General features: G+C 34.6%; 1 protein-coding gene across 3 annotated transcripts in view; it reads right to left on the bottom strand.

Moving 5' to 3' along the window:
- Abca12 (ATP binding cassette subfamily A member 12) overlaps positions 1-19,137 on the bottom strand; it is a 176,700-nt gene that overhangs the window by 7,603 nt on the left and 149,960 nt on the right. For all 3 annotated transcript variants that reach the window (XM_087206152.1, XM_087206150.1, XM_087206151.1), the window contains 12 exons: positions 18,445-18,532; positions 16,570-16,675; positions 12,890-12,944; positions 12,147-12,324; positions 10,464-10,579; positions 9,314-9,473; positions 7,971-8,224; positions 5,354-5,558; positions 3,819-3,928; positions 3,393-3,534; positions 2,146-2,280; positions 104-207 (listed from right to left, as the gene is read on the bottom strand). In XM_087206152.1, coding sequence (XP_087062278.1) covers positions 104-207; positions 2,146-2,280; positions 3,393-3,534; positions 3,819-3,928; positions 5,354-5,558; positions 7,971-8,224; positions 9,314-9,473; positions 10,464-10,579; positions 12,147-12,324; positions 12,890-12,944; positions 16,570-16,675; positions 18,445-18,532 — 1,653 coding nt within the window. The remainder of the gene's footprint in view (positions 1-103; positions 208-2,145; positions 2,281-3,392; positions 3,535-3,818; positions 3,929-5,353; positions 5,559-7,970; positions 8,225-9,313; positions 9,474-10,463; positions 10,580-12,146; positions 12,325-12,889; positions 12,945-16,569; positions 16,676-18,444; positions 18,533-19,137) is intronic.

The following is a 19,137-nucleotide window of genomic DNA, read 5'->3' as shown; positions in this document are numbered from 1 at the left end:
TTGAAGATATTCATTACCCCTATATAATGCACAGGATTACCTTTTCTTATCTAATATTCTAAGATTGTGTCCCTTGACTTTAAAGGTCCCTTACTCCACTCACCTGTGAGATGTGAGGATGACGGAACACTTGTTCTGTACTTCCTCTGAAATGATCTTCCAGAGGTGCCGTTTTGACTTAGGATCCATCCCAGAGCTCGGCTCATCCTTAATAGAGAGTTACAAGAAAAATTTATCAAATTAATTAATATTTGACGAGGTTCTTTACACGAATCACTGAGTCTTGATTCCCTAGAACAGATATCACTTTTTGAAGTTCTGTGACTATCTTGTTTTATACCTAATAGGCCTTTTTCTGCTGCTATCAAAAAGCTCAAAATTAAGTATTTAAAACTGTCAATCTGTTTAAAAAAGTGTCTGGGTGAAATTGACACCCTGTTACTTTACATCCATTTCTTATGTTTCTTTGGAAGAAAAGTTTGCTTCAATTACTGACAATGCAGAGTTTTTATATTTAATTCTACATTGTCACATACGTATTGGAAGCTACATCAACATGATTGCCATCATGCTCATGAAAGCAGAAGTGTGACTGTGAGTAATAATATGCTTTTTGAAGCAGAAAAAAAACCACGATTTGATATTTTAGTTGATATGTTTGAGGTGTATTTTTAGTTTTATGTTAGTAATTGAAATTTAACACTCCTTGGGAAAATAAATATAAGATTTGCAGAAATAGCCATGTAAACATATATATATATAATTTGTCCAAAGTAAATAGTGCTTTGAAAAATTGTTCAGAAATAAAATTTTTTACATGTAACAACAGACGATCTAAACAAGCAATAATAGATCCTCACACAATTGTAAAAAATAAATTATAGGCCAAAATTAGGTAAAAATTTAAAACTGTCTCTGGAAGAGAAAAGTATGTACATAGGATAGTCAGGCTTATTTTTATAGTAGGTGTTAAATTTGAAGAAATAAATGAATGTTACTTTAGGAAAACAGTAAAGGTCATACTGTCACTGCATCTATTTTTGGAAAAATAGCCTATATGGTAAACAAATCCAGAAGAAAAACATGGTACCTTTCATAGCCTGTATTTCAGTTCAGCTCATTACTATATAACATTTACGTAGCACTCTTACCATTTTAAAATGTTTTACATATATTATCTCACAGGGGTGCCTAAGGATTGTTTTGTTCAATTGAAGGGACTTACACAATAGAATTCCATTATAAGCCTCGATTGGCAGGGATGTAATGCATTAGAAGCTGATGGCATTATACAAAGATGGGCTGTGCATCATTCTATCTAAGCAGTTTAAATAATTTGATCCACTCTATGACTTAATCCTTGGAATAAAGCAGCTATTTATAACTGGATTTTTATTGCATATAGTTAAGATGCATTTAGAATTTGGAGGTCCTCGAATCAAGGGGATCTTCCAAAATAAAGAAGAGTTTGTTCCTCTGAACAAACCAGGCCTAGAGAACAGAATACTGTATCACCACTGTGCATAATTTATGTTTCCAGGTGATCAATTTAATTTTTCAGTATTAGCCAAAATAAAAATGTGGAATATTTTTCTTTCTGTCACCCCTGGAATTCAGATAAAATAGCATAGTATATCACCCACCATATCTTAATCTAGATAACTCATATTTTTACCATAGTTACAAAGAAATAAAATTTTAGCACAGTATATTTTCCTAAAATGCGCCCTTCTTCCTCAGTAAAAAATAGAACATGTTTGTCCACCTGATTAGTATCTAATAGAAAGATATGTGATTTCATCAATAAATGGGAATTAAATTCTACCATGTTCTATAACTTTACTTAGTTGTTCAAATATCCTGAATTTGTTACAGCTACTTCCCACTCCCATACTGAGTGCTTTCTCTGACTCCTTCTGAGCCAGTGTTTCAGAGAAAAACATTTTTTGAAAACATATTATTGTGGCAACTCATCATTTGCTGATATAAATTCCTTTGTGTGATAGCATAAGTTTCCTGTCAAATAACTGGCACACAGTGAGGCCTCATTAAACTCTGACTGTGACAATGAGGATGAGATGTTAACACACACTTGGATGTGCTGTTCTAATTATGTAGTAGTCTTTTTCATAATGCCTCTCTTACCAGTAGTAGAATGGAAGGTTTCCCTATTAAGGCCAGAGCAGTGGATAATTTTCTTTTTGTTCCATAACTGCACATAGAGGTGGATCTGTCCTTGTAGGGCATCAAGTGAAGTCTCCTAAGGAGTTTATGAACAGTCTGTGGATAATAAAAGAGAAATTAGGCTGACCTTCCCCTGCCAAAACTCTTAAAGCACCAAATGGAAGAAAATCTGCTTGGGAAAAGAAAATTTTATCAGGGAGAATAGAGGCCAAGAAAAAAATTAAAACATTTAAATTCAACATAGATTTTATTTTCATTTTAAAGGGCTATTTAAAAATTAATAGTTCATTTAAAGAGATAAAAGCAATTCCTCAGAGGCTTATTTCAAATGAGATTTTTCCTTCTAAATGTGTGTGTGTGTTTACTATTTCAGATTGTACTTTGTGCTGTATTACCACAGGATTCTCCTATAAAGCTTAAAAGCTTCAAATAACTAAAACAGAATTCAAAGGCAGGTTTCTCATTGATCATCATCACTGCTTCACCTTTCTTCTGACTGAGGGGTGAGTTGTCATAAAGGCTTTAAGTCTATTTAAAAATGACCCACTATCAAAACTTCAATGCATTCGGAGTCATGGGTTCTTGTAGTTATTTCTGTAGTTAAATAGCCCTGGCAAATAATGAATTCCTAGTTGGACTTATGCAGCAGGTCCCCAGGGTTGCAAAAAACAGAAGAAACTGCCCTAAGGGTTAGTCATTCCATTACAAAGCCAAATCGTTGCAATGACACACAAAGTCACAGATTAAAAGTCAAAATGGAGGTCTGAGGTTGTAGCTAAGTGGTAGAACATGTGCTTAGAGTGCATGTGGCCTTTAGGAACAATCTCAAGCAATATAAAATAAAATAAAAATAGAAGGTATTCTATTTTACTTGGGCATTTTTTAGTTAATTCTCTGAGTTAATACTTATTTGAACACCAAAGGATGTAGAAGCATCACCAACCCGTGCTCAGCACAGAGCCTAATGATCCTCTGTTTAACAGTTCTTAACTGAGCAACTGAACAAACTCGGTCAAGGAGTTTTGAAGGTGAGTCCACAGGTGTGTGTAGAGAACACACAGTCAAGCTAAGTTGGCCTCATTCTCATTGTTAGGAAGAAAATGTCATGGCTTTTCAGGTGTCAAGTTGGTTTTGTGACAGGTGTGGTGGGAGGAAAACAAAAATAATAATGGTCATCAAATTAACTAGTTTTTCACATATGTACTCACTTCTTTGATATCTTTTTCTGGAATTCCATGGACTCTGGCGTAGAAATACAAATGTTCTTCCACAGTTACTAGATCATCTAAGGCATCTTCCTGAGGGCAGTAACCAACTAATGAGCTGTGAGAGTCAACATGACCCAGAGATCTGAATGAGAAGATAAAAAACACATGAGTTTCAAAAGTACGACTCTTCTGGTCTCCAAATATCAGGACGGTGGCTCTATTTTGCTCATGATAGTTGGTGATTTTGATGAAAAAGGATACAATAATCTCACTATCAGAGTCACATGAAGAGGTTTAAAAATCCCCACCCACTTTGATAGCTTTTTTCCCCTTGAAGATTTAATAATACATAAATACCTAAGATGTTCATTTAAATTATTTTAATTGCATTTTACTTTGTAAGGTGGAAGCATAAGTTTTCCATACCCTGTCTTATTTCTGATCAGAATGTTTCCATTTGAAGGAACAATGTCTCCAGTAAGCATCTTGAATATAGTGGTCTTGCCTGCTCCATTCACCCCAAGAAGGCCAAAGCACTAGTTTAAGGGGAGAGAACAAAAGATGTAAATCTTAGAGACATGTTGCTATTGTATCTCTTTCCTTCTGCCTGGGTGAAATACATTTCCAAGAAAAATAAATCACTGGGATTATTCAAGGAAATGCTCTCTTGGCATTTGGTCAAACTTTCTCTTTTAAAACAAATTAGCACTTTATGTGACTTTTTTCTCTTTAACCACCTGAACATTTGGAAATATATATACTGGGTACCTGTTTTACACATTATAACACCTCTTTATATGACATGATATAATATCCCACAAGATATGCTAACTTGAAGAAGTAATTACATTTATAGATTTCAAAATATTCACACATCACAACTTTACTGAATAAGCTACTGAAGCAATAATTTCTTCATGCTAGTGAATAAATTTGATGCATGAAATTTGAGACTGCTTGGAAAACTAAGGAAATAGTCATATTCTTTTTCTTCTTTCAAATCTGCCTTAATACTATGCCTGTGAAAATGATAAGAATATAAATGGATGCAGTTTTAGGACCTCATTTCCGACAACTTCTGTTTTCTTTATGGTGTCTTTTGAAGGAGCTTTGGAATGAAAAGTTGAATAGAGCACCGAACAGGCTTTCTGACCACATCCCACTCCAGAGAGGACAGCAGTTTGGGAAAGGGCTCAGGACTTGCTCTGTGATGGGAATTGGTGCCTTCTGCCTGCCTAGTCTCACAGGGTGAGTAACAGAAGCTCACATGGAAGTTGTAATTGATATATATGGATGAAGTATGATTGAAAAATACAGTATGTATGTATATGTAAACATATATATTACAGTAAAGACACATTGCCATTAAACTCCCTCAAAACTTCCGCTTGTTCCAAACACACTTATCCTATTGCTTTTGCCACTTTCTAAAGTAGTTCTGGAAGTCCTTTTTTTGTATCTTTCGTTGTGCTATAGGGCGGCCTCAATGTCCTGAATCTATTCAAAATGTTTATCTTTCATGGACATTTTGACTTGGGAAGAGCCAGAAGTCATACCATACCAGATCTAGTGAATAAGGTGGATAAGGATACATCATAATGTTTTTATGAGGCTGCCTTTCCATTGGATGGCACTGGACAGAAGCATTCATGAGAACAGCTTCAAAAAATGGCAAGAAAAAATGAATGTGTGTTCAAAGGGAGAGGGAGTATTTTGAGGGAGATTGATGGTAATGTATCTTTTACTATAACAAATTTCTTAAAAAATATAAAATTGACCCTATTTTTGTCATCCCTTATATATGTATATACATGTTTATATGATGGATGTGTTTATGTATGTATACATACATGACCCATAGAAATATTGTTTGACTTTTGTATTTCTAGAAAAATACTGAAGAAAAATAATTAATTTTTATTTGCCAATAAAAAGGATAGAAATGAATTACAGTTCCTCACTTCTCCTGCAGGTATCCCGATGCTGATGTTGTTTACAGCTATAATCTTCTTGTGGATAAGTTGGTAGGTCTTTGTGAGACGATGGAGTTGGACCAGATCAAGCTCAGCTGCACCACTCTCGACTCTTAGTCTCTCAGCCCGCACATCCTCATCCTCATCTGTTATCTCCATTACAGACGAAGAACTAAATTTTCTGATGAAGAGCCTAAAAAAACAGCCCCAATGATACTATGTTGATGATTTTGAAATGACACTCCTCCATTTAGATGTTTTGATGTCTTTTCACTTTATAGAACCTGTGCTAGTATTAAACTTCTTTTAAATGTTAGGTATTATGCGCTCAAATAACTTAAAAAATCAGTATGGACTCTCTTCACCATATTCAATATGATATTTGAAAAGTAGCTTTTGTTATGCCTTAAGTGTTTACAAATCCACTGTTAAAATATAAAATCCTAATGTCAGTAATGAGATGAGTCTGTGTTTGAAAGTCAGTTCTTAATAAAGAATTCAGAGCAAGGCTAAACTCCACAGAAGCTCAGTAAAACTGAAAACCTACAAGCATAACATCAAAGATTATCTTTTTTAAAAAATCTGGCCTATTTCTTCATTCTTTTTAAAGCTGTAGTAACATTTATGAGACCTCTACCCCCTAAAATTTTTTTTAAGTGCACAGCATGCTATTGTTGACTATAGGCACAATGCCGTATGGTAGATCTCTATTTTTAAATAATCTATAATATGAATATTACTCTGTACCCTTTTTACTGTGTCTCATCTAAGCTCGAGAGAATGTTTTAGGACTATAAGCTCTGCAAACTCACTAAGTCCCAAACCCACCTCAGTATCTTCCTAAAAAATACCAAAACAAAATAAAATCCAACAAATCAATCCAGTTCTTTCTAATGTTTCTGGTTTTTTAAAAATGTTAGTCCAGAGATACCAACTCTGCTGTTTTCTTTGAAACTTCCCTACTCCAAAGTCCACTGGTACAGTCAGTCCCAAACACTGGCAATGCCTTGTAATTCCCTGGTACGGATCATTTTCTGTCTGTTTCCATCCCCATTACAAACTTTCACTTCTCACCTAGCTTTCTCCAGGAGCCTGAAACTGCTCCACTGTCTCTTCCATTTCAATCTGTACTACCTCTACAAAATCACAGTCCTAAAGCACCATTTGATCATGATGCTATCTTTTCAGAAACCTTTGTTTGCTGAATAAAGTCCAAACTGCATTCTCCTTACAAAGCATTCAAGAGATTCCATAATCTCCCTACTTTTTATCTCCTAGTATTTCATTACATTTATTCTATGTTCTAATCAACTTGTATTATTCCTTTTTAAAATATGCTGTAATATTTTTTCTGTATCTCTGCTCTTGGCTTTCCTTTTATTATTATAATTTAATTAAAATTTTATTTCAGTAGGTAATACATGTACGTGATATTAAAGTTCAAATGGTACTGAAGAATATATAGTGAAAAGTCGTCTTCAACCATGCATAGTTCTCTTCAGTGGAGGCACCACTAGGATACTGTATGGATTTGTATGCACAAATCATACAAATTCCTTTTCTTTCTAACTCAAATGGTAATGTGCTTTACACCTGGTCCTGTATCTCACTTTTATTTTACTTAATAAATATTAGAAATAATCTCAAAAATTGAATATAGAGCTGTATTATCCTTTCTAATGGGTGCATCATGTGTTTATGAGTGTATACATATTTAGTGGACCCTTGAGTTATGACCAGCTTGACACATGAACAACTTGGATTATGACCGGAATTTTAGTTTTAAGCTATGAACAAAGTCTTGAGTTAAAATCCAAATGCTGGCCATTTGTGCTTACCAGATGGTCTCAGATTCAGACTGGTTTAACCCTTAAAGAGTTCTGGAAAATATATTACAACATTCTCTCTTGTATGGGGTAAATTGAGAAATCCTGGTCCAATGTCTCTCTAAGGACACTGATATTTACCTGTATACAGAAGAGAGACTTTGAAGGCTGTCTAGAAGAGCCTGAGCCTTCAATTGTCCAACTTGAGTTACAACCAGCCCTCATGAATGAATTGGGTTCATAAGAGATGGTTACTATGATGAATAATTTTATACCTACATAATTCTGCATCTATGTGAGCATGCCAGGAGGGAAAAATTCCTAGAAACACAATTCCTAGGCCCATGGTGTATTTCTTTTCATTTCTAATGCTACCCTTAGTTCATCTCAATCTCCTTTTCCCAAACTTAAGACCAACATATTACATACACATTAAACCCTCTTTCTCATTTCTGCCTGTGAAAGTGTTTTCTATCCTTCCATATTCAACTCTTTTGTTTACATACACATTTTCTCTCTACCACTGAATCTTAATCTCTTTAATGCTAACTACTGTACTTGGTTGACTTTCTTTCTTACAGCAGTACTTGCAGACACATAGTAAGGTTATATAACTATATACTAGAATGAAATGAATGACAAATTATGTTAAAATTTTTAAAGCTTCTTGAGCAAAACACTTTCATATTATTAATGGAACCTAAGACTCTTGATTCTTTCCTGAATATTTAGAATTGAGTTCTATTATGGGCACCAAGCACTGTTTTTGTTATGTTTACCTGAGTTTTTTTATTAGCCACTCATTGATTAAGAGTCGCAACAAAAAAAACATGGTTCCCTGAGAAACCAAAGCCACAAACATTGCCCCTAGTTTATCCATTTCAAAGGTTTCATGTGGGTATTCCACTCCATATGCTTTTAAGAAGTCCAGAACTGATTGTTGTTGAGAAAGTTCAATCAAACCATAGCCGAAACAGAATTGTGGGAAAATCAGGAAAATTTGCTTGAGGGTCTCAGAAATAAGTTCCAAAGTCTGAAACAAGAGAAATAACAATGAAGTTTAGTGTCAGGCTTGCAACAAATTGATGAAAACTTAACACTAGATGTAGATAAATAGTGAGAAGCGTATCTAGATTGGCAATGATTTCATGTGTGCTGAATTTATATACAGATATTTACTATAACCAAATGGTGGAGGTTTGTCATTAAAATAAAAATAGAAAAAGACTTTCTTGAGGTGACCTGAGGTCCAGGAGACAAAATAACTTCTAGATCAGCCTTAAACTTTTGAAATGTAGGGCCAGCTAGGGTGTTGGGGTCTGGTACAGGGTATTGATATGTGCCTGAGTTTGAGAAAACTTAATTCAGCAAAGTTTCAGAACCTAAGGTAATTTCTACTTGGAGAGAGACTAAAATGGTGAAATGAAAGGGAAGGAGAGACAACATATCTCAAAGAGGAGCAAATGGCTCATTTTCACGTTATTCACACTTGAGGCCAACTACTTCCACCTCATGAATTTTCTTTCTCCTCCTGGAGTGTGCTTGCCTGTTCCTCAGTTCACTTCATTTCCTCTCTATTCTTTGCTGTTCAATTGCCTGGCACTGTTAGTGCTTCTCTTCTCACTAATCATAATTGTCCGCTCTGAATGGAAAGTGATGCTTACAATGAAGTAGATTCCAATACATGATTGAAAGGGAATGAATTAAGTTTTCTCTCTGAATGTTCAAATGAATCTCAACCCATAGTTATATAACTAAGCCATTTTCCTTGTTACTACCATACCACAGGAATTTGTTAATGAGTAAAATGTTTAGCCAAAGAATTGGTAATATGATTTATGTCGCACCATACATTATATCTGACTTCACCTCCATCACTTCACTTGAGATTTATCAAATGTCAATTGTTTTGATACTTGATAAATACAATAAAAGGCATTAACTTACACAGAGCTTTAGAAGACTATTTTAAAGCTGTAGTTTCTTCTCTTTTAAATTTAATGTAAGAGCCAAATGATATTCTTTTCTATTTAAAGAATGAATAAAGAAACCTTTTCCTCCTTGAACACATTAAAACTTCTGATACACTCACTGATATTTAACAGACTAATAAGGATCTTACCGGATCATTAGGCTTTTCCTTGGAAAGAAAGTAAACCACGGACAGGGAAACAATAGAATTGATGCCAAAAAACAGGTTGACACAGACATAAGTGATGAAGGCCATCCCTGTTTCATGGAAGAAACCAGCCAGCAAGTACATCCAAGAAAATGTTGCATATCTGTAGGTTAATAATACTAAAATTAAATTACTTTTTAATATTTCTACTTTACACAGTTATAAAACAAAAGCTTAGGTGAGTTTACAAAGTAAAAGTAAATATTAGCGATGAGTTGCCAAGCCTTGTAGCTAGATTTCACTCTCATTCCTCTTTTTGACAAAGAAACCCAAAGGACATTTTAAAATGACAGTAAGAAGCTTCTCTGTTAAGGACCCATGAGTCATCCAACATTATTACAACTACAAATTAATCCCCCCTGGGGTTGGTGCTATCCTGTTCAGGCAAGACTTTTGTTGCTCAGAAATATGAGTTCAATCTGTTAAAATCTTATAATTTAAAGTTGAGGAAAAATAATGACATTGGTGTAGGCTAACTGAGCACACATAGACTGGTGAGATGCTAGATAGCCTGTTTTGAGCAAAGACTGCAGTGACTGGGGAAAATTCAGTAGAGCTAGAGAAAGAGAGCTCCTGCATCGGCCACAATTGCTAACTATCCATGCATTCAGTGTAGAAAGTGTTATTACATCTAGCGTTGATTATGTATTACTGTGTGAACCTAATACAAAAACAATATTATGTGTGTCCTTAGATTTTTATAAAAAATCAATAAAAAGTATACTTGAACTTATGTACACTCTATAATGCTACATATATTTATATAACTTGTCAATACTTATTCACATATGTATACACATTTTTTCTTGTCATATTAAAACCTTAATTTTGATGTAAATTAGATGGCATATGTAAATTATTAAGCATAACACTTGGCACCCAGTAAGTGCTCATTAATGATAATGACATTAATTTTCAGAAGTATTACAATGTACAGACTACGGACTAGAAAGTATAATGTATTGTTAGTCACATTCATGTCAAATGAAACTGCAAGACAACTGTAAATTAGCTAATGAATTTTAGGTCCTATTTGGGTCTAGGAGCATTTAATTTTGTTAATTCTTTTTTCATTGCTTAATTGGCAGCTTACCCAAACAGCAGAAGAAGGAGAGATACAGCACCCAGGTTGCTTTCACTGTAGAAGGCAGGTAACTTGAATATTGCAATGACACCAATTGAAAATGCTACAGGGACTAAGTAGAAGACCTATGGGAATGTGTAAAACCATGTTTAATATATAACAAGTGTTTTTCAAATCAATAACCCATCTAGTTTAAAACTACAAGAAGTTGACCTAGAAAAATTTGCAAGAACGAGTTTTTATCTATGTTTTCATTGCTTTTAATGTCCAGCTTATTTTACACTGATTTTACTTTAGAACTTGACTCAATATGAGGTTAAGCCAGTTTCCATCTCTATAGATACACAAGATGTCCCTAGTGTTCTTGCCTCTAGGCTCTAAGACTTGGGATCATTCAGCAACAGAGGTTCAGTGAGAAAGATAAGACAGCCAGGTATCTTGATATTAGAGTCAGTTCTCAAAGTATTGATTTATTTTGAATGCTGCAGCTCTCTCAGACCGTTGATTTCTAAAGCTTGGTTATCAGTGTGAGCCACTCTGTGCAATGCAATAGGACAGCAGGTCCCACACATTCTTGGAATCAGAGGTATATGAACAAATAGCTTTGCTGACAAGTAAAAATATTAAGTGCTGAGGCATTTGCAGTAAGAAGCATACAATGAAGGTAATGATAATTTAATTTGAGTGTGCACATGCACATGGGGGTCGGGGAAGTGTCTCCTAAATTGGAATGAGCACCAGATATGACAACATATCTCAGCAGTAAGTAGACCTTCAAAGCAGCATGTACTTGAAGATTTCTTAACATTAAAGCCCCTATTAAGTCCAGAGGAGTCATTACTATTCTTTCAGATTTGGCTTCTATAGCAAATGCATTTCAGACCTCATTTGATGCATTAACAAATTGGATATGGAGTTAATTACTTTCCATCTCTTCAAACCAATGATCTTGACAACAACTCAGACAATTTCACCATAATCACAGGGAAACGCACACTTATCCTGGGCTTGTGGCCAATACTGGCATGTTTGAAGTCAAGAATAACTATCTGAACTTTGGGAGCATTTTACACAAATGAGAGAGGTATCCATGAAGTACATTCCCTTTCTCCCCTGCTAAAATCCACTCTAATGTGTCATTCAACAGAAACTGCTACTTTGAAATTTTCACTATTAGCTGATTAAACTTTTATAAGCTTGATTACTTGGCACTATTAGGGAAAGCTGTTCTGCTGGTAAACTTCAATTTCTCCACAGTAGTGGTTCTCAAACTTTCATGTGCTTAACATCACCTGGGCTTCTTGTTTAACACACATAGTCTCCATGCTCTGCTCCCCAGATATGGTTTTAATAGCACTGGATGGGGCCTAGTAATCTGCATTAACAAGTGCCCTGGGAATCTGCTATGTCCCAAAGATAATAGGCACTTTCTTTTTTCTTGTACCGGAGAACTCAGGACCTTGAGCTTGCAAGGCAGGCACAGTGCCACTGATCTAAATCCCCAGCCCAGCAGGCAGTTTCTTTTTCCTCCAGCCACCAAATTAATATAAACCCAACTCAAATTATTTTTCCTTAATTTACTGTCCCTGTGATAATAATCTAAACAACTAGAATAAAAAACCTCTTGAATAAAAACTGATGTTTTCTATTCAAGTAGATTCTGTTTTCCTTGCTATGACAAAAATTACTCACCATGTCATAAATGAAGTTTGTTACCCAATAGCATGTCACACCAATGCCTGAAATGTGTTGCAACTGCTTGGCTTTGGTCTGATGTTCCCTTACAACATAGGTGACAAAGCTGGCGGTGGTGACAGAATAGCCCATCAGGATGGACAGTGCCACTAAAATATCGATTAAACTGCTGATTCTGTAGTGAGCAATAGGGAGAGGAAAGCACACATAAGCTTTTGGAACTCTTCTTTTTAGGAAGATTCATGACTAAAGCCATCAACAAAACAGTATTAGTGTTGGCTGTGACACAAATAAGGCTTTCTACACAGTAGCCTGATAATATTTTTACCATGACTCCGCTGTGACCCTGGAATAAATGTAGCTCTAGTGCATCTGAATTGACCAAGAATATTTGATAGTAAACCTTGGTCTCCAAGGGTTACAGGGTGTATGCAAGAGTTATATAGATCTGGAGCATAGAAATAGTACTTAAATGCCTTGCAGGAAGGTTGAAATGAAGCACTTATGCATTTAACTCAAAACAGCAGCAGACTTGGTGAATCCACAGTCAACAACCTCTACTTGGCAACCCACTCTGCACTGTTTTAGAAACTTCCTTGTATCCCAGTCAGTGACTTATGTTACCAGCCCTTCTAGACTGCCATTCATTCAGATTCAACTGTGATTTCCAGTTACAGCGATTTATACAGAAGCTTAGCTATGCCAAGAAGAAAGTAGTCATGCCAGAGATAACTGCTTACGTGGCTTGCTCCTGGTCTTGCACGCCTGGATAAGGCTGGCTATACATGATGATCCCTTAAAGAAGAGACAATCTTCTATTATTAGGTATTCATTTAATCAGCAATACCAATTTTAGATGAAAAATATACAATACTTTCCTCTTTATGCTATAATCTAAAGAATTTTGCATTGGTACCCTCTTTTAAAGGAAAATGAATTTTTCCTCCTCCTCCCATCAATGTCACACAATTGGTGGCACTCATAAAGAAAGTGAAGTTTTTCACATTCATATGGAGCCTTTTGGACATTTCTGACATGTAGCATTGTTCCTTCTATTATTTTTAAACAATTGTTCTCCACTTCTTTCTCTCTATTTAGTCATAGGTACGTTTGTATTTCAGCACCACTTCAGAAATAAGTAATTCAAGAGGGATAAATTATTTGAGACTTTCCTAGGGGACAGACCTCACCTTACCCTCTTTGCTCTGCTGTGGGTATAGTAAGGGAATACTGTAGTCTGAGAGGACCCCTTCCTCTCTCTTTACTACTTTAAGTTCTCTATTGCTCTACAGCTGTACCAGAAGGGGACTTGGAATCTTCAGCCAGCCATTTCTATTGAGACATAAAGGTCGAGAAGGATTCAGATATACCAGTTCATTTCAGAAAAGCAGCCATTTAATTCCAATACAATTCCAAGTCATTGGACTCTTCCAGGGTTGGTTATACTGCCTGAGTTAGAATCAAGGCTATTTTCTCTCCTCCCATAGAAGACCTTAGTCAACAAAAGTCAAAGTGGGAGGGCAATACTTCCCCAAAGGTACAACATGATGCTAGTCATGGGAAAGAATGGTAGATGGAAGTGAGGATATTCTTAAACACTTGTTCCTTTAGAGTCATGAACTGAGTAAGAACTTTCTTATTGCTTGTAAAGTATATGCTCATAATATAAGGGCACTTAAGCACTGTACCCAAATATTATAGAGAATTCTAAATGCATATTATCTCCATTAAGTTAAATTTATAATTTTTAGTAAGAATAATATGACATATTCTGAGATTGAATTCTGCAACAGTTGTATGTTAAAGAAAAAAACTTGACCTATAATTTTAATCATTTCATTGGGGAATGTACTTTACTTATATTTTTTATAAATTAATGGGCCTTTTAAAACTTAGGTTCTATTTTCCATGAGGCCCACTTAACCCCTATTAAATTATAATATAGCCAGGGGAAAACCTGTCTTTTATTTCATTTTGGGTTTCAAAATCAAGGACTACTCTACTTCACCAGAGGAATCTTTGAAAATACATTTCTGTTCACTATGCAAGATCCTATAACACCAGTTTTTTTTAATACATATCTTTAATGTCAAGATCAAATAGGTGTATCTGAAGCAGGATCCTATATCATAATCATCTCTGTAGGTTCTACGACAACACCAACTGAATGTCTTATTTTGACGTGGTCAATGAATGGCTATTAAATCAAGTCAAATCTTAAAATTTCAACTAATATTTTCTCCACATACAATATATGTTAAAAGAAGACATTTTCTGTTGTCTCTACAGATGCAAAGCTAAAATGAGATGCATTCTATTGACCATTACTGCTAGTGCAACAAGGGGTAACACTAAGCACTGGAGTGGAATGAACAATGTGTTAGTGTTTTTTGAAAAAAAGAGTTTAGTTGTATAATATTTGTTAGGGAAAACCAGCAAACTAGTATTTTCTGGAAGAAAAAGCGTAACTTTAATGTGAAATCAACCACTAGAGGGAACCACTTGAATATAATAGATATTGACATTGCGAAGAAAAGCTAATTAAAATATTTTTACTAGCATGTTAAAATTAAAAAGAAATCAACTTTACTGCTAAATTAAAACCCTAGTTCATGAAGAATCTAACAAAGAGGCTTTCAAACAAGCAGTGTGTTGGAGTATGTGGTGGGAGAATAATTGGGCTGATTTTTAAAGACAAGTACTATCACTATTATATACCCCATTCATGCATTATGAAACAATAGAAGTATTTTAGAAGGATACAGATTTCATCTTTAAAATAAACTCCTTCAGGGAGGATAGAAAGCTATCACTTTGGTAAGTCTAAATAAAAATTAATAGGGCACTGAAGGCATACCTCTGGTAATCTCTATATAACTCAAGCTGAGCCTTATTTTTAAATTAAAAAATAAATTTCAGGGTCAGTATAAAGTTTATGTTGTAGAATTATTTTTATACTCTGTAATGTAAAATGCAATAGGAGTCACTACAACAACCCTGCTAGAGTCTACAGTGGCTCAGATGGTCTTGATCTTGGTAAAGAATACTGATTATAAAGCAAACAAAAATATAGGTTTTGAAAAGCTGACCATTCAAATGTGGTATCATCATCTTGTTCTCTGCATCTTTGCTACATTTTCTTCTAGTTATTTCTATAATTGTGATACTTTTATTATCTGTCACAACAATACATGGCTTTTGCTCTGAATAAAACATCCTACTGAAAGTCAAGCTTTCCATAGTATTTCTACTCAGGCTATGCCAGACCCACCTGGTTTTAGTCACCATTTCATTTAATTTACTACTTTGATTATGTGCTTTATTGATGCTCGAGATGCAAAGGCTATCAATCTTGTTATTTTCTCTATGGTACTTCCTGCTAGGAAAATGCCAAAGCAGTTGGGGGAAAAAATACTGTTTTTTTTTCTGAAAAGAAGTCTCCTGAAGATTCTGTGTATAGGATGAGTATTTGATGCCACAGTTTGCTTCTACAATCACCAGTACATCTAGCGGCCACTATTCTGCCTAACAGGAGGGAGATGAAAGAAAGGAGGCATTGGCATTTCTAAAAGGTAGTTTGTGTCCTTTTCCCTCCCTGCTTAATAGGCTATTTATTAGGTTCAATCTTGGCCAGCAAATGTGTTTTTCTATCTTTTTATTATTGTTATGTTTTGGATTTTTCTGGAAAACTAATTTGAACAAGGCTCAAGAAGATGATATGGTCTGATGAACAGTAATTGAATTAGAAAAATAAATCAATTTCTTTTAAATTCCAACCTTATTTTTAAACTATGTGAATGCCTTTTGGGAAACCAACTGAAGTAGACCTGACTGGGTCCAGAAAACCAGTTAAGAGTATTAGAAAAAATAAAAAGGGAGGAATTAAGACAGCTCTGGGGGTCAAATCCCATTTTTGCACCTCAGAGAAATAATAATGGGGACACTAGTACTCATCTTGAAGGGTGTTGTCAAGGATGGATGATATTTCCTATAAAACGTGTCACAGAGTAAGTGCTCAATAAATGCTAACACCTTTGTTCAAGGGTAGAGGATATTAGTTTCAAAGGTTTGTCTTCATGTTAATATTTGTGAACAATATTTATAAACATTGATTAAATTTTTGCTTATAGAAGTAGTTTTGAAATATTTTCCTTTGAGATATAACCACATATACATACACATGAAGTTGGTATTATTATTCAAACTTGATATATGAGAAAAATAAATTAAACTGAAGTTAAAAGGATTATCCAGAATGTTCTATCTGGCAGGAGTTACTACTTCCAAATTGCTTTTAAATACCTGTAATTTAGAGGTATAAAATATTTGCTACTGGGAAAAAATAGATGTAACATGTATTTTTGTATAGACAGTAATGAAAGTTTTGCAATACAAGATGCCTCTGTGTGAACAACTTTACCATGCTTGGCGGCATCAACCTTTGACATGTTAACTCGCAGGAGGAAATTATTCAGGCTGTTGAGGTAAGCTGGAAGAGAGTGATAGCCTTCAGGGTCATACCACACCTGTTAAATTCCGAAAAAAGGCAAGATCAGTGTGGTGTTCAAATAAGTTAAGCTGTCTTCACATGTGAAAGTCTACCTTATTTATATTTAAAGTGAGGGTACCAATTTCCCAGTAAGTTATTTGATCTTAGAAGATTATGAACTATTCCCCAGAGTGCTGCTCATAGATCCATACATTTTCAACTTAAAGATGGGCAGACGGTGAGGTGACAGTCATTCTGAGTGACAGCATGAAGTTATTTGTTATTCTAGATTTTTTGATAGCAAAACTTGAAATAACCAGGGAAATCATTATCATCTCCATCTCTGTAGAGTGATCTATGGTGATTCTAAGACTAGAATTAAGGGATTCTAACTCTCATACTAGTAATAAAACAAATGGCTTATAGACCAGAGTTGAGAAAAAATAAAATCCATAAGCGAGCACTGGTCCTTAGCAACAAAACTGGTAACACTGAAAACCCCTCCATTAACTTTCCCTCTATATCAAAAACAAAGGGTTAAAATACTGGTGTGCTTCCATTCAAACTCAAGTGATAATTCAAAATTGCAAATGCGATTCAGAGAGACATTATTTTATCTTAAAAACTCTCTTGTTTGTGCAAGAGTATTTACTCTGTGGGCAGAAAGAAGAGAAGGAAAGGAAACATTAGAATTCCTAGCCCAGATGTCCATATGCAATAGAATAACGAAATAAATTGTTTCACATTCATTGAAAGAAGAAAGGAGAGGGGAACATTTAAATTCCTATTTTCCACATGATCTTGTGAAAATCTGCTATAATAGATCCAATAATATATATTATATGGGATGTTATGAGGAGGAAACTAGGTAGTTTATATAAAAGTTGATACTAGTGCCTGGCATAAAAGTTATCAAATTATTATTAGTTTCCTCACTTCCTCCAAAGCTATCTGTGTTTCCTGTTACCAAATGTAAAATATATGAAAGAGAATTCAAAATCCCTATGGCTGCCATTGATCACATGGGTAATCATATGTATCTGATTCAGTGGCTTTAGATGGTTTTAGAGCATAAATATAATGTAGAAGGAAAAAAGCCAACAGGTTAATTTATCTTCATCAAATTCAGTTAAGTTTCCAGGTTCAGTAAGAAGCAAGGCTGAACAAACACGTTTCCATTTTCTAAATAGTTACACACAAAAAGAAAAATCCATAGAACATAAATGTAGAGTGTAACAAAAATCATAGAGGGAGCACACAAATTAAATCATCACACAGGTAGAAAAATAAAAATTAACCATGTCCGTAACTTCTCCCTGATGCCCTTTGTCCTTCCAGGTCATATTAATCTCCCTGTCCCTGAATTTTGCCTACTGTAAAAATTTATAGTAAAGGTAATGAGCTCATGCAATACCTTTTGTCTTTTCTTCTGCTTATGTTTAATGATTAGGAGACTTAGCTTGCTTGCTATATGGAGCCAAGTGCTTTCATTTCTATTGCTGAAAATACTATTCAATGAATATGAAACAATTTATTCTTTATTCTATAGCATATGGACATTTGGGGTAGTATTTTCTGGCTAGAATAAGAAATGCTACTACCTATACTTTGCACACATCTCCTGGTGCTTATGTATCTATACTTCCCTAGCCTAGGGTATATATGCAGGATTAGAACAACAGCACTATAGTTGCAAAATACTAAACTGAATGTATACATTAAGCCTTCATCCTTATGAAAATGCTTAATTGTCTCAATTTCACATTCTTATTTGTATGACATCCCAGATGAAACACCATAATTTACCTTGGCAAGTGTTCTATTGGCAGGAACTGCTGTCACATCAAAACGAAGGTCGTTAGTCAGAGGCAGACCAAAACTCCAACCTCCATATCTACATAGAGTAATAAAATTTATATTCATTTTACTGAATAAAATCTTCATAAGTTGATGTAAGATACTTAAGTGGAAACTCATCTTTTTCTTTCCATTAGAAATACATTTACAGTATGAAGTAAATATTGCCTGACAAATATTTTACATTTATTCTTTTTATCATATTTCAATCTCAATTATACATTATAACTAAAGATTTAAAAGTCCTTCTAAATAATTACATTTGTGCAATGATCCCCCTGAAAATGAGGTAATGATATAATTTAATCATTTCCTCCATCTTAACTGAACCATGCACCATCTCAAAAATCTTAATATATTAGTGCTTAAATATCTCTTTTTAGGTAATTATTTCTAAAGTGATATAATATCAGTTCTTATCTTTTTTCAAATGGCCCAGTTTCCTCTATATCCCAAACTTTTTCTCCTGTATTTTTTCTTTTCTTGGATGCTTGAAGATAAATTGGATTTATTTAACTACTTCTCACTTCATGGACTCTAAAAAATAAAAAGTTGATTGTTTCATTTTGGTTTGTTTTTTTGGTACCAGGGATCAAACTCGGGACTTTGTGCTGGCAAGGCAGGCACAGAAATCACTGAGCT

This window comes from Heterocephalus glaber, unplaced genomic scaffold (genome assembly GCF_053883595.1).
Source record: "Heterocephalus glaber isolate CG9 unplaced genomic scaffold, H.glaber_assembly_v1.0 deba00000621, whole genome shotgun sequence".
In the NCBI taxonomy this organism is placed as follows: Eukaryota; Metazoa; Chordata; class Mammalia; order Rodentia; family Bathyergidae; genus Heterocephalus; species Heterocephalus glaber.
This window is presented reverse-complemented; position numbering and strand designations above follow the sequence as displayed.